This window comes from Perca flavescens, chromosome 1 (assembly GCF_004354835.1).
Source record: "Perca flavescens isolate YP-PL-M2 chromosome 1, PFLA_1.0, whole genome shotgun sequence".
In the NCBI taxonomy this organism is placed as follows: domain Eukaryota; kingdom Metazoa; phylum Chordata; class Actinopteri; order Perciformes; family Percidae; genus Perca; species Perca flavescens.
The window spans coordinates 25,786,560-25,805,075 of record NC_041331.1 but is presented as its reverse complement, the minus strand read 5'-3'; the positions used below and the strand labels follow the sequence as shown (position 1 = coordinate 25,805,075).

Genomic DNA, 18,516 nt, shown 5'->3' with positions numbered 1-18,516 from the left:
ATCTGTGATGGTAAGAGGATGTGTGCTGAATTAGGTCATTTTTGAGAGCATCATATTTTCCTTCAGTGACCTTTTTGTTGAAACAGGATGTTTAGGCAAGACAACGTTGGGAAGGATTTAGAGAGGCAGTTTTGATTTTGGTTAAAATGTTTTTATACTCCCACTGGAGTAGCATCTTCCCTACAGGAACACTGCAGGTAATGGCATTACAATTTGATCTGTAAGAGAATATTTTGAAGGTAATTACATTGTACACTCTTCTTTACTGAATCAATACATAACTAACTTTTCAGGAATCAGGGTTAATTTATGGCAGAGCCGAAGGACACATTTTCTTTTGAAGTTGGAAAATGCTTACAAGGTGGTAGTGAGGTCAGATGTATTGTGGGTAACTGAGATATTGTTATTGGCAATACAAATTGCAATGTAATGTTTTATGCATTGAGCACCAAAAATGAAATTCTATTAACCTCCATTGTATTGGTATTGTAAGTTTCTGAGGCAGATGCAACAGTTACAACCAAAACCAAAAGAAATGTATTACCAAGTGTCAAAGTGGGCAACAGACCCACTCAAGAACAGTATAAACTTATTCTGGCCTTAAATCTAATTTTAATAAATGTTATTATTTATTTTATATGATCCTTACATGGCGTATATTCTTAATTGTATCACAGCAAACCTGAGGTAGGGTACCATTTTAGCACAGGATAACTGGTTGAGGGGCTCCTGGCAAAATATAAAGAAGCTGCAATATAAAGCCCAATATTAGCTGTGGTCGGCTAATTTGTTATTTATGTGAATGAACACTTTAAAATAAGATCACTTCTATCTAGTGCCTATGAATGGCTTATGTTGCCATCATTGGATTAATTGCCTCCACTGTTTAAGTGCAAACACGTACAACGCATGCGTATTAGGAGAGTTTAGTACCCGGAATTAGACTTCTCAGGTACGGCTTCTGTGCTGCCATAGCAAGACCCTACCACCAACAAATATTAATGTGTGGGTTTATGATAGATATAGTAAATACCAATGTTAAGGTAATGTTTGGGGTCACAATTTTGAATCAAGGAGGCAGACCGTAGCTCACCTCCTGTGAAAAGATCATAGACAGTATATAAGGAAAATATGTTGCCTGACAGGCTAAACCCAGGGTGTAATTCCCCCCTCTGTGACGTGGGGTCCTGTTCTGTATCGGTGGCGGAAGATGGCTGACAACGGGCCCGTGGCAGCGAAAAGATGCGACGCTGGCTCACTGTCCTCTGTGAGTATGGAGACCATATTGGCCCTGACGGAGCTGGAGGACCTGGAGAGAGTTTACCAGCAGCTCTGCGCGGAGGAGGTTTGTATAAACGACCGTTAACAGCAGTTTGTTTGACGTGCACACTCACTGTCGTCATCCATCACGTAAACTTCCGGGATGCTGCTGGCTCAAAACAAAAACTCCACTTTGTACATTTTTGGCTTAATGGAAATTAAACAAGCTAATGCCATGTATTTTCAGGGCAGGCTAGAGCTACTAATGTTTTCGTAATAACGTTAGCAGCTGAGTTAGCAGGGTACGCAACACCGTCTACACACCTGTGTGCTGTGTCTACCAATAGTCCGGTCATACCATGAAGTGTTTTGACCGCAGAATTGGTTCTGGTTGTTGGGATTTTGGCTCTCTATGATTTAGTGCTAGTCATACATATGTGACCGCTGGTTGGTAGTGAATAGGTCAACCAGTTTGTCCCACCAGGTGAATCTGACTGAGATTTGTTACCACCATTGTAAGACCATCCTAAATATATACCCTGCTGCCACCAATAATGTATCTCATGGTCCATCAGATATATCAGCACATCAACAAAAGTAAGGAATAAATTATTGCTCAGAAATCCTAAAAAAGCCTACTAGATATACATATACACTAAGGCCCCAAAAGCCTAAATTTACAAAGCTGTGGAGTCCTATAATGGCCCTGTTAATGCAACAAGGTTATTCAACTCACCCTATATCTCTTAAACTACTTATATGCCATATTATATGTAATTAATAATTGACACATATATCAGACATCTACATGCCTAGATAATTAGTCAATATATGTGGTTTCTTAAAAACATTAATGTAGGTTTTGATGGAAAATATGAAGGCAGTTGGACACTGAATAAAGAAAAACAGACATGTTAAAGTTGCGCTACACAGTATAGGATGCTGAAATCAAAACATTAATATTCTTGTTGCTCATTACATGTTTTGTTTTCTCCTGCTAATACAGAAAGAAGTGGATTCTGAGCTGGAAAGACTGGTGGGGCAGGAGGGGACCATTCACACAAAGATGCTGGCGCTGCAGAGGATGGGGTACAGTTTGCACAGATCAGTGTAGTTTCAAAAAGCACCTGATGATCATCATTTATTTGAGCTCCAACCAACACAGTTTGTGTTCAAGAAGAATATGTTCTCTGTTGTATAAAATGCTGTCTCTGTGCTCTATAGGCCCAACCTACAGTTGATTGAAGGAGACGCCAGTCAGCTGTCAGGCATGATCACATTTACCTGCAGTCTGGCGGAAAATGTCAGCCGCAAAGTCAGACAGCTAGACCTGGCAAAGGTAAATACACAATGACAAAAAGACCTGCAAAACGTATCATTTTCAACAGTGTACAAGAGGTTTTATTCAACTTCTTTATAAGTTGTATTAATTACAACAATGTTGTACTGGATCGCACACACTGATCTTTTAGTGTGTATCTTGTTTTATTTTTCTAGACACGGCTGTATAACGTCATCCAGCGTGCCGACGATATCCTCGATCTAAAGTTCTGCACAGACGGTGTGCAGACAGCTCTACGTAATGAAGATTATGAGCAGGCTGCTGCTCACATCCACCGATACCTCTCTCTGGACCAGTCGGTTATTGAGCTGAGCAGGCAGGGAGAAGAAAGTACGAGGCTTCTAGTTCTCTGCCATAGTGTATTGCTCAGTATTCAGTCTTACACTGCCGTGAAGAAGTACTGTAATCCTATTTGAGTTTTTGCACCATTTTGACAATGATTTTGTCAGATCATTATAGGATTGTAGTTTTTCATGAAAAAAAAAAACATTTCTTACTGAACTGTAAGTAGCATTATAAATCAGCTGTAAAATAGATACAATATACATCTAGGCTTACACTGTAACTCTGCCAACGCATGATCCATGATTGGCAATACATGATGTCTCCACAGGCAGTGCTGTGGATGCCAGTCTGTTAATGCTGCAGGATGCAGAGCAGAAACTTAAGGTCATCGTTGCTGAAAAGCTGGACGAAGCTGTTGCAGCAGTCGACCTCGCACAAGTGGAAAGGTTTTTCAAGATATTCCCTCTGTTGGGCCTCCACCAGCAGGGCCTCGACCGTTTTGGCCAATATCTCTGCAGTCAGGTAAGTTTAGTTTTTAATGCTGTTTGTGTTTGTGCTTTTTTGGTGGTCGGCCAATGCGTTATATCATCGTCATCATCATCATCATCATCATTAGCTAACTTTATTTGTAGAGCACTTTAAAACAACCACATTGGACCAAAGTGCTGTACAGAAGAATAAATGAAATACACAACTCACAAGGCATAAAATACAATAGGAAGAAGAAGAAGAGGTGGGTTTTAAGAAGAGATTTAAATACAGACATTGCAGAGGTAGATCATTCCACAATTTAGGAGCTGCAATCCATACAACAGCGACAACACGTTCGATTTGAGCTTACGCTTAGTTTTCGGGACACTCAGGAGCAGTTGATCAGCTGACCTGAGAGAACGGGTGTATAAGGGTGCAGCACTTCAGATATATAGGGTGGAGCAAGACCATTAAGGCATTTAAAAGCCCCAAAAAATTATTTTAAAGTGGATTCTAAAAAGTAGTGTGTCTGTCTCTCTCACTCTCTCTCTCACTCACTGTTCCACAAACTACTTTGCGTAGTTTCTGTATTTGAAGCAATATCACGCGAGAATCACATATCACACGAAAATCCATCTTGAGGCCATAATGAGTTTGTGTCCGAACAGCAGCGAACCGGGCCAATCGGCATCAGGTGAGGAGCTGGCCGAGGTTTAGGTGTTTATGACGGCCGCAACTGTTCGTTCAAAACATCAATGGCGGACGTGCCTGCCCTTTTTCCAAACAGTTTCCAATGACTTATCAAATGGTTCTGTGTTAACAAACCATCTGGCACATGAGGTTAGTGTTTGGGGCCATTGTAGCGTGTTTGCCGTGGTCGGCCAATTTACTGAGTATTTCTCAAAAACTTTAATTAACTTTGGTGGAAAGATGGGACATGGACCAATGAAGAGTTGGTACGTTTTATAGTGCTGATCCTGGGATTGCTTTTGTTTTTGTTTTTTTTTTTTTTTTTGCTGCACTTGAATTCAATAATATTGGCACATGTATTCCTTGGATCACAATGTATATTTTGATCAGATGAAGATTCTGGATCCAGATGCAGCTTTGAAATTTCTAAACATTTTTCCATTGAAATAACAGACTTGTGCAGCCTTGGTTGAGGTACTTACTTTCTAAGGGCTTTCTATTATTAACTCTGGTAAAACATTTCCATTATTTATTGGATGTTGCTTGTAAATTCTATGAAACTTATACCTTCCTGGTTCTCGTCCTATTTGGTTTAAGAGTTTCAGCTAAATACTTAAATTAGTAGAATGTTCCCACTCTGTAAGTACATGTGGATAATGAATATAGATCTCTTAAGCCATTTTTTTTTTTTGCACAGAAATAGTCGCAGATACTGTATGTTATGTCTCATTTTTGTCTGTCTTTTTAACACACTCATATTCTCACAGCTTTCCTCCAAAGCTGAGGAGAACCTGCTCTTGGCTTCAGGTGGAGATCTGGGCGAGAAGAGAGCACCGCTGGTATTTGCAGACACTCTGACGCTGCTGCTGGAAGGTGAGAAAACAGGCCCGATGCTCTCCGTCGGGGTACATTTGCCTTTGTTTGCACGGGATGGACTCCTGTAACGCGTCGGTGTGTGTTTACAGGTATTGCTCGTGTCGTTGAGACTCATCAGCCCATAGTAGAGACGTATTACGGTCCAGGGCATCTGTACACACTCATCACTCACCTGCAGCAGGAATGTGACCGACAGGCCCAGAAAATAGTCGACAAGTTTATACAGCAGAGAGGATACCACAACAAGGTGTGCATGACACCTGAACTGCATGACATGCATGTTTTTTTAATGCATATCTGTGAACTTGTATCCCTCCTGTAGTTTCAGGTCGCCCAGAGCAACATGATGAAGAGCGTGCCGGGAGAGGGGATCGAGCCCAGGTTTGTCTCAGCAACATCCTGTTCTCCTCTATTACTGTCTCTATGGTGTTTTTGTTTACACGTCTGTCTCACATGAACAGGGAGCTGGACCCTGTACTGACTGAAGTAACCCTGATGAACGCAAGGGCGGAGCTCTACCTGCGCTTCTTACGCCGTCGCATGCTGGCCGACTTTGAAGTTGGGGATGCTCAGAGCGTCACACAGGGTAGTTTTACAGTAACATGTGGTGACGCATGCACAAATGCCTTTTTGAGATGTGGAGCTAAAAAGCTTTCTGTCCATCTAAAATCCACAATACTATTTGTTTGTACATTTTTGGGAAAACCCAGAGCATCAGCAGAACACGGAGAAGCTACTGAAACACTGCTTGCTGAGCAGGACGATGCAGGAGCTGATTGGTTACTATATTCCAATGGAAGAGTACTACATGAGAGAGTCTGTCAACAAGGTAAATGACTTAAATGGGCCTCTGTTGCCCCCTCCTCATCTCTGCAGGCAGTTAGAGTTGCGTTGTGGGTAATGCAAGCACCATATTTTGACAAGGAAGAATAATGTGTGGAAATAAAAAAAAATGTGTCTTCTGGTTTTGCTGTATTGATTCTGATTCTGGGGAAACAGTGTATTTCACACACATAATTTAATATTTACTCATTAGAGCATATTCAATTCAGTTTAAATAGAATACATTTTCCTCCTCAGGCTGTCGCTATGGATACATATGAAAAGGGTCAGCTTACCTCCAGCATGGTGGACGACTGTTTCTACATTGTGAAGAAGTGCATCAGTAGAGCTTTATCCAGCTCCAGCATCGACTGCCTCTGTGCCATGATCAACCACGCTAACTCTGTGCTGGAGTCTGACTTCAGGTGCTCACTCTTTCACTTTACAGTTGACATTTAATTTTTTTTTTTTTTTTACTTTTTACTCTTCTTTAGTTTTCATGCATGCATGTATGTTTCTCTTCCTTCCCCGTCTCTCTACACCTGGCAGGGAGGTGTTGTATAATAAGCTGCGCCAGGGCTTCCCGGCTACGACGCTTCAGGACATCCAGCGTGGCGTCAGCAGTGCGGTCAGTCTGATGCAGAGCAGCTTACAGCAGGGGAAGTTCAACACGATGGGCATCGAGAGCGCTGAACACGCCAAGGCTGCATTTCTGGTAAGCCGAATAGACAAACACACACGCACATACACATCTCCCCATCTCGCTCTCATGGCAGTATCTTAGAAATTATTAACCAGACTATGATATAAAAAAACAGCAGCAGTAACTAAATTCAGGAATCAAATGCATGAATAACCCTCCTCCTAATTTAAGTGATGTAAGTAGTGCTTTCATTTTTAAAATGGCACTTAGCTGAAGGAAGTACGACTTCAAAAACCTTTTAACCAATTTCTCAAAAGGTAGATTAGAATCAAGAAACACTTAAAAGGTTCAAGGCTACCAGTTAGACCGTAAAAGTAAAAAATAATTCTGCAGACTATATATTCAGAGAAAGAATGAAAGAATAGCCCTGAATAGTATGAATCCTACTGAACCATTTTTTTTTTTTTCTTTCTTTCTTTCCATCTCAGGTGACTCTGAATAATGTTGAGGTGTGTAGTGAGAATATCACGACTTTAAAGAGAAACCTTGAGGTAAGTTTCACACCTGTGCTAGCACTCTGCATCTCTTCTATTCATCTTGTCACTTATAGTTGACCTGATTGTTTGGCGATGTCCCTCTTCTTCTTTTTTGCCTCTCAGAATGACTGCTCCAAGTTGTTTAATCAGGGCGCCGGCTCTGGAGAACAAGCCAAGATTGAAAGCTGTTTGTCCGACCTCGTCGACACATCTGCCAAGTTCAAGGATCTCTTACAGGTTGGAGATACACACACCCATTGATCTGTGCTTTTCAGCCGAGAGCTGTGTAGTTACTTATTAACCATAGGTGCTACGCAACAGGGAACAATTCTATCTGTGTGTTTTCATAGGGTTAGAGTGACAGATTTACTTTATGTAAATAAACATGCATTTTGTGGAGATAGCTATTACATATTGGCCTGCTCCTACCAGACTCTCGTACATTTCATTTGTACAGAGAGTCTGGCCACTCTCCATTGACAAGTGATAACTTCCTGGAAGGCAGGTGCTCTGTTGAAGTTTAAATCGCTAACGTTTGGTCGTGACGTATGTCATGCGCGTGTGACGGAGTACTCAAGGGAAATGAAAATTGAGCGGAAGTATGTAGGAGGGCACAGCCTGGCTAATTGTATATAATATATATTAAAGCAGCAATAGATAGCTTTTCCCGCTTCGGTCCCCCTACAGGTTGGAAGTGGAATTGTCCATTACATTGTCCAGTTCATTTGAACTACAGATCCACTACCCGATCTGGCAAACTTGTAGCCTGACGTGGTCATACTTAGATTCTAGTCAGAACTTCCCGACCTCGAATGTTGTGGGCGGGGCTAAGTTCGGCTGGCATCCAGGCTAGCAAGCTTGCACAATGTAATGGACAATTCTGCTTCCAACCTGTAGGGGGACAGAAGCGGGAAAAGTTACCTAGTGTTGCTTTAATGGTGTCATTTTAATGAGGAAAAATTAAAACCTCCCTGCCACTGAGTGATAAAAGTTTCATACTCTGATATGATTTTATTTCACAGGAGGGCCTGACTGAGTTAAACACAACAGCCATAAAGCCTCAGGTCAAACCCTGGATCAGCAGCTTCCTGTCCATCTCCCACAACATAGAAGAGGTAACTGTTTCAGAATAGTGAGCAAAAATAAACCATAGTCCATAAAACATGTTGCTGTAACATCTGGTGTTCCTCCCAGGAGGAGTTTAATGATTATGAAGCTAATGATCCCTGGGTGCAGCAGCTCATCGTTAACTTGGAGCAGCTCATGGCGGAGTTCAAGGTAACATTTCAGCTGTGACTCCCAAAAAAATATATATATCTATATCTCCTTTCTTCTTATTTATTTTTTAACGCCTCTGTGTCCCCTCACCAGACGGCCCAGTCTCCTGTCATCTACGACATACTGACCAGCCTGATGACCAGCTTGATATCCATTGAAATGGAGAAGACCGTCCTCAAATGTTCATTCAGCAGGGTGAGGAGCTGACCTCGGCCACAAGGTGGCGCAGAGCACCCTCTGCATCACATTGCATCACATCACTAACGCATGTGATGAAAGGCCTCAGGCAATGATTTATTAATGAGTCCAGAAAGGCCTGCAAGAGAGGTTGCTCCCTTTTGTCACAAGAGCATCTTTCTATTTTGAGCAGAGTGTTTTCAATAAAACCTCTAAATAACTGTTTATACTTTGTACAACAAAGTCCATCCACTGTTTCTGTTGTAGCTCGGAGGGCTCCAGTTCGATAAAGAGCTTCGGTCTCTTGTGGCGTACCTCACCACCGTGACCACCTGGACCATCAGGGATAAGTTTGCTCGTCTCACACAAATGGCCACCATCCTCAACCTGGAGCGGGTAATTTAGATCATTTTACACACATCATTATTTTATGTTTATAGCAGTTTACGTCAGTGGTGGAATGTAACTAAGTACATTTACTTCAGTACAGTTTAGGTTTTGAGTATTTCCATTTTATGCTACTTTATTCTTCTATTTCACTACATTTCAATTGGAAATATTGTATTTTTTACTCCACATTTATCTGACAGCTTTAGTTACTAGTTATAAAATATGATGCATTGTCATAAAATGACTACTGAGAAGATATAAAGCAGTTTAATTGGCTCCACCTTGACCAACTACAGCAGTAAAACATTGGTAGATGCAGGAGAGCGTCTTGAGATTAAGTCAGGCCTGGGACTTTTGTTGCAAAACTGCCCCCCCAAAAAAATTAGTCTACAATGAGATGCTAATTACACATTCATTTATCAATAAAAAAGAATCCAGTAATATATAACAGGGGCAATGTTCTGCATTATGAATACTGTTACTTTTGAAATACATTTTGCTTATGATACTAATTTTCACAGTATAGTATTGCTACTTTGACGGACTTACGATATGGTTACTTCCTCCTGGTTTACTCACATGTACCTATTTGTACTGCAGGTAACTGAGATCTTGGATTACTGGGGCCCAAACTCAGGCCCCCTGACGTGGCGGCTGACCCCAGCGGAGGTGCGTCAGGTTCTAGCGCTGCGTGTTGACTTCAGAAGTGAAGATATCAAGAGGCTGCGACTGTAACTCATAAGGCACTCCACTGGTTAACAGTGATTGCCTTGCAGTACCCACCTTGTGATGCTTTTTTCACTAAAGTGCTCTGCACAATCCAGGTTTAATCCATGTTTATGTAAATGGATGTGGGGCAGGGCACAAGGCAAAATGGCTGGGGATTTCTATTTTTTCTGAAACAAAAATGCTTAGCCTGGAGATTTCAGTCGGGTTTTCAGACTCTGCCTTCTGCTCCAAGCCCGGCTCATGTCAGTCCGTATCAGAGTTGCAGCTCAGCTGTTAGGGCCATGGTTTGGGGTTAACGTGGCAGAGATGGTGAACTATTTGATATGAATGAGCTGTAAAATGTGAGAGTATTCTCCTAAACGTGTGATTAAAAAGTGTAATTGTTCGGGGAGTTCCAACCTTTTAACCTGTAGCTGGATCTGAGAAACGAGGACACACTGGGACTGAGGAGTGGAGCTCTGCGGCTGTCAGTGAAATGTCAGTAATGAACATCATACCCATTAAACTGAAAGCAGGTCAGACAGCTGATCCAGCCTGGTCATTCAATATATGAATAGCTCCTTGTCTGTGATGATGGAACACGTTTAACCTAATAAATTGAGAGCCGCTCTGCAATGCCTCTGATCCCTGCCACCCGCCATATTTCATGAAGTGCTGCCCTATTGCCATGCAAGACCTGTTTCCAATCTTTTATACATATTTCTGACACTAAATACAAAGCTGTGTTCACCAGGCAATGAAGCATTAAAAGTGGTCCATTTTCATAATGTTCAGCCTAATTTCCTGGTCTAAACTTTTGCTGGGAGGATGCGCTGCGAGCATACAGTTTGTCATCATCCCTCTTACCTTCATCAGTGTAATCAGACTCAGACCACAAACAGCAGGAATAGTTAGGAAAAGTGTGGCTTTAATGTAAACACAACATTCGATTGGCTCAGCACAAACATTCCACATGAGAGCAACCAATAAACTACCAAATAGGATGGGGTGCAGCACAAAAACATTCACAGTAAAAAAAAATCTGGTATAATCATAATATATATATACAGTACGGTGCTTTTAAGGTGAAAATGGAGATAGGATATGGGGACTGATATGTGATAGGTAAGAGTATACAGGGATGGGAAGATGAATTTCTGGGTGCACAGGTGAAAATGGAGAGCTGTACTTTTTCTCCGTGAAAAGAGAAAACGTGACAGACGTTGGGATAATGGTTCCCTGTTTACCGATCAGTGGACAAGAGGGTCGGAAAAACCCACAACTCCCCAGACAGGCTGCCTCAAATGATCTTGTTCTCATGCAGTCTTCTACTTCTACACAGATTCACATTGAAGGGTAAAGCACCGCACAGAGAACAAGATGTCATTAGAGGGCTGCTTTCTAGCCTCTGAACTGTATACAGGTGTCAGTGTACCCCAGTTTTTCATGTCAGGAAATAAATATGTGGCACGGGATTTCAGGAGGTAGGAGGAGTCATGTAGGGCATGAGGCTTAAATAAATAAATCATTCGATAACAATCTGTTACTTAAATAATATTTGATAGTATGAACATGAACTATGATTTCTGATCCTAATCTGTCCTCAGATGGTTGGCACCGATATGACGTTTGTTTTTTTAGATATCATTGGCTGATAGGCATTTCCTCCTGCTACAGGAGGCCAATGGAAATGGGCAGCCACTCTGAACAGAAGAATCCTCTCATTATGTTTTAAAGTAAAAGAGAAAATAGAGAGTGGGAATGACCTGCAGGCTACTCAGTCATGTGTGGGTCTGAAGGAGAGAAGAGCTTTGTCCCTTCTGAAAGTTAAAATAGCCTCTTTTCCAACCATGAGCCTCAGCCACGAGTAGGCTACAGCACCTCCCCAACATCATCATCATCATCAACTCCACCTTCATACACACAGCAGCTCTTCAAACGGAGCACAACAGGCTATATTCAGTATAGATATAAATGCCTCGAGACTTACATATAAAACCACATAAAAATGTCACGTAAAGAATGGGACTATAGTCCACGCTGTGGTTAAAAATGACATTACACACTCCTTGCGTTGTATTTCTTTTGTAAAACGAGGGTCCAGCTGAATACAACCCTGGTGCTGCCCCTTCTGACCTTCCCAGTTGTTGACACAGTCATCTACACATGAAACATTCAGCTCAAAAACACATTTTTATAAGACAAAACGGGATTGTATACTGAAATCAAAATGAGAGGAAGGGAACAAATCATGGCAATAATCCAGTGTGGTGTCGGACGGCAGCTCTTTGGGTCCATTTGGACGTGTAGAATTACATATTTATGTGTTTAAGTATCATCAAAATTATCATTATTAACACCTCATACTCTCCATGACAACCTCTGTGCTTGGCCAGGCCTCAGTATAAGCCACACCCTCTAAGGTTGTTTGCAATAATGATGTCAGTGACGGCATCAAACACTACCTGGATGTTTCCTGTGTCTGTGGCACAGGTCAGGTGACAGTAGATCTCCTTATTGGGAGAGCGGCTCTTACTCTCAAACTGAACCTGAATATATGCAGTAGCATCGTCGTAAGTATTAGCACCTGGAGACCAAACGAGGAAACAGAGAGAGAGAGAGAAACGCAGTAAGCACGAAGCACCAACATTCATCATTTTGCTCGTGAAGCAGCTCTGCTTACAAAAATGAAACTCACCTGTGTATTCTGGAAAACAGATCGTCAGCGGTGACTTCTTGATCTTTTCCCCAAACAGATCCTTCTTGTTGAGGAAGAGGATGATGGAGGTGTCTATGAAGAACTTGTTGTTACAGATGGAGTCAAAGAGCATGAGGGACTCATGCATGCGGTTCTGCAGGAAGAATAAATATGTGGTTGGTGTTGGTGTGAGGAGAGGGCCTGGAGTAGAATAACTTAAAACGGCAGTGTTGTGTGTGAACTGTGGTTCACTTCGTCAACAACAGCTAATTGCTTCATATGTAACTGGTAAATACCAAAGTGATTGTCTATGGAAAACAACTGGGATTTTATACATTCATCTTTCAAAGGTTTTTTCATTAATATAAATGAAAAACAGAACAAATAAACATTTAAAATATTATTAAACCCTAACCCCGAGCACCTGGCTGACCAAAGAAGAAATAGGTAAACATATTATCAATTTAAAAATGGTTAAATTAATTAAATAAATGATTTCACAGTTTATTAAAAGTAGTAGTGGTAGTTTCACTGTCTGTACTGAAAGAGGGGCCCTCTTCTGTTGCTTTTAATGGGGTTTCTCCCTCCCCAGGGCATTTTTTTTTCATTTTTCAAATCAAGGGTCTAAAGATAGTTTGTTGTACAGATTGTGAAGCCTTTGAGACAAATTGTAACATATTGGTCATATGAGTAGGGATGTCATTCCCCTTGTTAGAAAAATGACCTAAATGTTAACCTGTTACACTCCCCCTCCATCCCATAATGGCAGAGAGACTTTGGTTGAATATGTTAGTCTAGTCTGCTCATTTATTCTTTATCGGACTGAGGTTTGTGCAAGTTAGAATCTATGGCCCCAACCATGGGCCTGAAATATTAGTAGCCTAACTGTGTATTGAAAAATCCATGGTGCTGTCCGTGGTGCTGAAGTAGCAGATTTGTAATTGGATTTTTTTTATTCTCTGAGTCCCGCCCTTTGGTCAGTTTCGTCTTGGATCTAAATATTCTCTAAATACTTACTTACTTAGTACTCCCTGTTAAAAAAATGAAATCCCATACTGGACATATGAATAAAAATGTATGTTCTATAACTATGTTTGACTTGACATGAGTGAAATTATGAACATTAAGAAGTTAATAAAGACAAAAAAATGCACTGGTGTTGTAAATCTGTAACTATCAACCTTTAAGATACTTTTTTTTTTGGCATTTTGCCTTTACTAGATAGGTAACAGTAACGTGCAAATGGGAAATAGAGAGGGAAAGAGACAAAGGTCCAAATTAAGGATATCGATGCAAAAGGTCCCCGTCCAGAATCCAACTGGTGATGTTGCAGTTATATCATATATGTCCAACCAGGACACATCAGTCAAAGTCCCACCGTGATTTGTGCATTAGAGGGATTCAGACTGAATTAACTGAGTCATACTTACAGTTGTTTCATCTTCATGGAGCACCTGGTCGTATCCACTCAGAGCAACGCAGAAGATAATGGCAGTCACATCTTCAAAGCAGTGGATCCACTTCTTCCTCTCTGATCGCTGACCCCCCACGTCAAACAGCCTGGAAAAAGTGCAAGAAGTCAATTCAGACCCAGAGCTCTAATCCCTGAACCTAATCTTACACAAAATGCCAACAACAAAGGCCAAGTTGTTGTGAGCTACATGTACGCTACCTGAAATGAAGGTTTTTGAAGGTGAAGTGGGTTTCGACGATACCGGTAGTCTTCACTCGGGTTCTCAGGATATCCTGCTCTGTGGGCTGGTAGTCTGTTGCCCCGATCCGGTCTAGACTGTCCAGGTAGCTGATAAAGACAAAGATCAAGAAGAATGTGGAATAGAGAATGGGTGGCTATTTTTGCCAATATGGGTCCTTATAGTCTATATCTGTACTTACTATTGAGCAGAGTCGTTGAGTTGGTATTCCCGGGCACGGCTGAAGCACTCCTGAGTCCCTGCATCGGTCCATACACGCTTCATAGCAGTAAGAAGCTCTGCAGAGTATGGCTCTGTGTCTTCCATACGACTGACCACATCGCACACCAGCTTAGCATCCGCCTGGATGGATACATGTCATAAGATCAGGGAAAGAGGAACAAAATGATACTGTGGATTTATTTTTAATCCCCTGTTGTACAGGTATTGAGGTTTAAGATATCTGATTTCTTTAAATGACAGTTCCAGTTTGACTAGCATCAAGTCCATGTGATGGACATCAACTAGACGCCTTAACCCAAACAGATAGTGGGATTTATCACACTAAACAATCTTCTGATTATTCTCAAGCCATGATTTGGCAGTATAAGATTTCAACCCCTAAACATAAATACAATCTTAGTTTCTCAGCAGTCTGTAGGTGAACATTTCAGCTGGAGGGTAACTGTGAGACTTACTTTTCTATCCTTGTCTCCAAACTCAATGCCCAGTGAGTCCATGGCTCGGAGGATGGCCGCCAAGCTTTGGATGGTGTTGCTGTAGACCACGGGCTTATATTGCTTCACATCATCCCCAGAAAAGCCATCTTCATGGATAATCCTGCAGTTGCACACAGATATTAACACAAAGACACAAGCATGGACTAAAGAGAATAAGTCACACATATCCATATGTTCCTGATGACCTGAATAATTGTCTTTTTTACGATAAGAGGTCCAGATGTTCTGGCAGAGGTTTTTCATTGTGTGTGTGTGTGTGTGTGTGTGTGTGTGTGCCAGATGATTCTTGGCATTAAACACAATTATAGTCCTCTCTCCCTTCATCTCTATCTAAAATGCATATTTAAGTGTGTCACTGTATAATGGGATGGGAATTGATCACAGTCTCAGTGTGTGATCTGTAATTGGATAGTAATGTGATATTTAAGCCATTCATAATTTATTAGTGGAATCAGTCAGAGCACCAATCAATCACACCACACAGAACTGTACTGTTACATTTAGTACGACACAGTGCACTGCAAAACCTTTAATTAGCCATCAGCACACCCTCACCCTGACTGAATCTATAAAATATAAGAGTCATAACTTCCTAGCTGCAGCTTATCTTTACCTCCTTTGTGGTCAGTCATTGATGTTTGATAAAGAAAATAAATAAGGGATGATGGTTTTTACCGAAATTCACTTCACCAGTGCTCGTTATGAAAAGAGGTTTTATAGCAGTGGCCACCTCCACTAACATCCTAAAAATTAACAGTTTTATGAAATACAACATTAACCTTTAGGGGAAAGGAGCAAAGGTGAACTTTCACACAGCAAAGGCTGTAAAATAATTTAGGGCTGCAACCAACGTTTCATTTTTATTAGCAGTTAATGTGCCAATTAATCGCTTTGTCTATGAAATAAGAGAAAATAGTGAAAAGTGCACATTTTATTTTTCCACAGCTCAAGGCTAATGTCTTCTTTTTTTTACTGACCAACAGTCCCAAAGATATTCAATTTATTATCATGTAAGACAAAGAAAAGCATCAAATCCTCACATTTAAGAAGCAGGAAGCTGAGAATGTTTGGGAAACAAAACTATTTAACAAAAATGACTAAAGCAATTATTCGGTCATGAAAATAGTTGCAGCTTATTTTTTCTGTCAATAAAGTAATTCATTAATCAACTAATTGTTTCAGGTCTAAAATAATTGTGACTATTGTTTAGGTGAGAGATGTGTCAGCGTCTTGGTGCTTGGGGCAAACCCTCGAAGAGGAGGTGTTTTTATTTTATATTTTGTGCATTCAGTGTATGCAAAATGCTTGTGGGCCTCACAAGCCAAAAACAGAAGTTTAAATGAATATACAGTTAAAGCGGCAATTATCAAACATATACCTTAGCGATTAAATTGCTGATTATTTTCTCATTATATCAAGACTTGTTTGGTCTATAAAGAATTTAGAATTTAGAATAGAAGATTTTTTTTTCACATTTTTTACAAAACTCATTTTGTCAAACAAACATTCCAAAACTCAAAGATATTAAACTTAATATCATAGAGAAACTTATTAACTTATTAAAAAGAATCTTAAACGATTAGGAGGTTATCAATATAGTTGCAGATTAATTCTTAATTTCATGGACTAATTGTTTTAGCTCTATATATAGTATGCGCAATTGATGAGAACTGATCAGTCACAAGTGTTTTACAAGAGTGTAAAAAATAGACACCACTGACATTTCTGCAGTACTACATCACCCTCAATGAAGTAGTATAATCCAAAATCTAAAAACCCCAAATCTACTTTATGTATACAGCTTCTTCTGACCATTTTAAGGTTTTTAAAATTGTCAAAAGTTCTTGCAACCTTTCAGACTTTTCTCTCTCTCTCTCTCTCTCTCTCTCTCTCTCACACACACACACACACACACACACACACACACACACACACACACACACACAGCAATCTCATTGCAATTATGAAACCACCGCATCCATGCCTGAATTACACAATATGAACCTCTCAACCTTTATTCTAACCAGTGTGATGATGATGAGTGGACATATCACAGGAGAACATGCTAAACTTAGCCTCCAATACCTAAACTTTATGACCCAGACTGTGTAGTAAAACCCATTCATCTGCTGCTTATTTCGGCTAAAATAAACCCTGGAAAGTATTTGTAAACACTATTTGGGCCCAGTGTCTTGTGTTCATGGCACAGCAGTGAGTTATGGACAACCAGAGACCACAGGGAGGATAATGAGGTGATGGGAAGAGGAGGAAGCAGGGCATGGCAGGAAGAAAGGCGGGAGGGAGGGAGGGGGCAGTCAGTGCACTGCAGGCCGGGATGCGGTGAGTAGGACGGAGGCAGAGAGAAACACTGCTACCCACAAACACTGGGTGAGATGTTTCACATGAAAAGAAATATACAATGGGCCGTGCCTTTCCCGCACTGAAACATCTAGAAACTTAACTAAGAGGTTTAGAGAAAACAAGAACAGTGATTTAAAAAAATCAAAGAGTGATTTAGCTTAGACAGGGGGAAGGTTTAGATGCGGTTTTAGAAGCCATATTTCTGCGTAAATCCGCTTTATAGGCAAAGTACTCCCGGCGATATCGGGCACTTAAAGCCATTAAGATTAAAAGCAGAGGTATTCACTAATGGAGCTATAGTGACCTCAATGTAATACACACGCGCGCGAGCGTGCGCGCACACACACACGCACGCACGCGCACACGCACGGAGGAACAACAACCACATATCCCCTAGTCGCACACTCCCTGTAGTCAGTAAAACCCTCGTTAACCACATTTCAGCACCCAGGCAATGAACAGCACCCTGGGACGCACCGGGGCGGCCTCCGCAGCCGCCTGTCTGCAGCAGGTGCTCGAGTCACCGGCACTCCTCCGGGGCTACGGCCTCTTGAAACATGGCGGCTCAGCCTGCCTTAGCACAGATATGGGAGGCGCAATCTCGGGCCTTTTACTCTGGCTGAGTCGGAGCGGGTTAAGATAAGCAAAAAAAAAAAAAAAAAAAAAAAAAAAAAGACACTTACTTCATCTGTTTGACGATGGTGCTTTTACCGGACTCTCCGCCGCCTGTAAAGAACGGAGGGCAGAGTGAGAGCCGGCAATGAAATCAGTACCACGGAGAGCACCTCCGCCCCATGCAGTCCCACCACAACCAAACCAAACCGAGCCGTGCCGCGCCGCGCCGAGGCGCAGCAGCCCCACGGCCGGCCGGAGAGGCTCTTCTCTTACCGAGCAGAAGCAGTTTGACGTCCTTGGCGGCGACCACCCCGTCTTCCTTCAGGTTTTTCTCGATGGCCTTGCTCCGGTCCAGAGCAGCGCGCTCCTCGGCGCTCAGTGTACATCCCATGTTTCCAAGAGAATGTGCAATCCCGTCGTCTCTCCGGTCCGCCCTGTCCCTCACCGACTCTCAATCACTGCGTTGTCTCTCACTCGAGCTCTCCTCCTCCGCTGTCTGCTACAGCATTAGGCCCGGATTGAGGGCAAAACAGAGCCGGGATCCCGAAACGGTCTTTTCTCCGTGACTCTGTTAGTGCCTCTCTCGCTCCGTCTCCTCTCTCAGAGGGGGTTGGGGGGTGGGGTCGTTGTGCTCGAGCCTGCGGGGTTGGGGTTGTTGTGGGGAGGGGGAGCGCGCTCTGTGTCTCTCTCTCTCTCTCTCTCTACAGGGCGGCGCTGATGATGATGATAATGACAGCGAGCGCGAGCGATTTCATCGTATCTTTTCACGAAGGCAGGCAGGAGGGGCGCGGGAGGAAGAGGAGGGAAGCAGAGCTGGCTGCGCGAGACTCACCTACGGGACAATCTCGCTTACGTCAGAGCAGCCGAGCTTTAATCACGTTCTATGAAAGACGTTTAAATACCAAATGTTGTTGCCCTCTTGTCTTGGTATTA

General features: G+C 42.0%; 2 protein-coding genes across 2 annotated transcripts; one reads left to right on the top strand and one right to left on the bottom strand.

Annotated features, from left to right (window-relative positions):
• Positions 1-950: 950 nt before the first annotated feature.
• cog4 (component of oligomeric golgi complex 4) lies at positions 951-10,268 on the top strand. The gene is made up of 19 exons (XM_028570072.1): positions 951-1,345; positions 2,267-2,349; positions 2,485-2,599; positions 2,758-2,932; positions 3,216-3,409; positions 4,816-4,921; positions 5,014-5,171; positions 5,247-5,305; positions 5,386-5,510; positions 5,635-5,753; positions 6,005-6,171; positions 6,296-6,461; positions 6,878-6,940; positions 7,049-7,162; positions 7,948-8,040; positions 8,120-8,203; positions 8,297-8,398; positions 8,648-8,776; positions 9,371-10,268. Exons 1-19 carry the CDS (start codon positions 1,211-1,213, stop codon positions 9,503-9,505), a joined length of 2,322 nt encoding a protein of 773 aa, XP_028425873.1. The 5' UTR covers positions 951-1,210; the 3' UTR covers positions 9,506-10,268.
• Positions 10,269-10,405: 137 nt separating this feature from the next.
• Positions 10,406-18,183, bottom strand: gnao1b (guanine nucleotide binding protein (G protein), alpha activating activity polypeptide O, b). The gene is made up of 8 exons (XM_028570181.1): positions 17,857-18,183; positions 17,652-17,694; positions 14,566-14,707; positions 14,070-14,230; positions 13,849-13,977; positions 13,607-13,736; positions 12,177-12,330; positions 10,406-12,065 (listed from the first exon to the last, which is right to left on the bottom strand). Exons 1-8 carry the CDS (start codon positions 17,972-17,974, stop codon positions 11,878-11,880), a joined length of 1,065 nt encoding a protein of 354 aa, XP_028425982.1. The 5' UTR covers positions 17,975-18,183; the 3' UTR covers positions 10,406-11,877.
• Between the last annotated feature and the right edge of the window lie 333 nt (positions 18,184-18,516).

What these genes read in the sequence shown, in the direction of transcription:
- cog4 (XM_028570072.1), top strand. Translation starts at nt 1,211, where the DNA reads ATGGCTGACAACGGGCCCGTGGCAGCGAAAAGATGCGACGCTGGCTCA. An exon ending in AGCAGCTCTGCGCGGAGGAG is followed by an intron (nt 1,346 to 2,266) that starts GTTTGTATAAAC and finishes CTGCTAATACAG; the next exon opens with AAAGAAGTGGATTCTGAGCT. An exon ending in TCTGACGCTGCTGCTGGAAG is followed by an intron (nt 4,922 to 5,013) that starts GTGAGAAAACAG and finishes GTGTGTTTACAG; the next exon opens with GTATTGCTCGTGTCGTTGAG.
- gnao1b (XM_028570181.1), bottom strand. Translation starts at nt 17,974, where the DNA reads ATGGGATGTACACTGAGCGCCGAGGAGCGCGCTGCTCTGGACCGGAGC. An exon ending in TTGGAGACAAGGATAGAAAA is followed by an intron (nt 14,231 to 14,565) that starts GTAAGTCTCACA and finishes GTATCCATCCAG; the next exon opens with GCGGATGCTAAGCTGGTGTG. An exon ending in CTGTTTTCCAGAATACACAG is followed by an intron (nt 12,066 to 12,176) that starts GTGAGTTTCATT and finishes TTTGGTCTCCAG; the next exon opens with GTGCTAATACTTACGACGAT.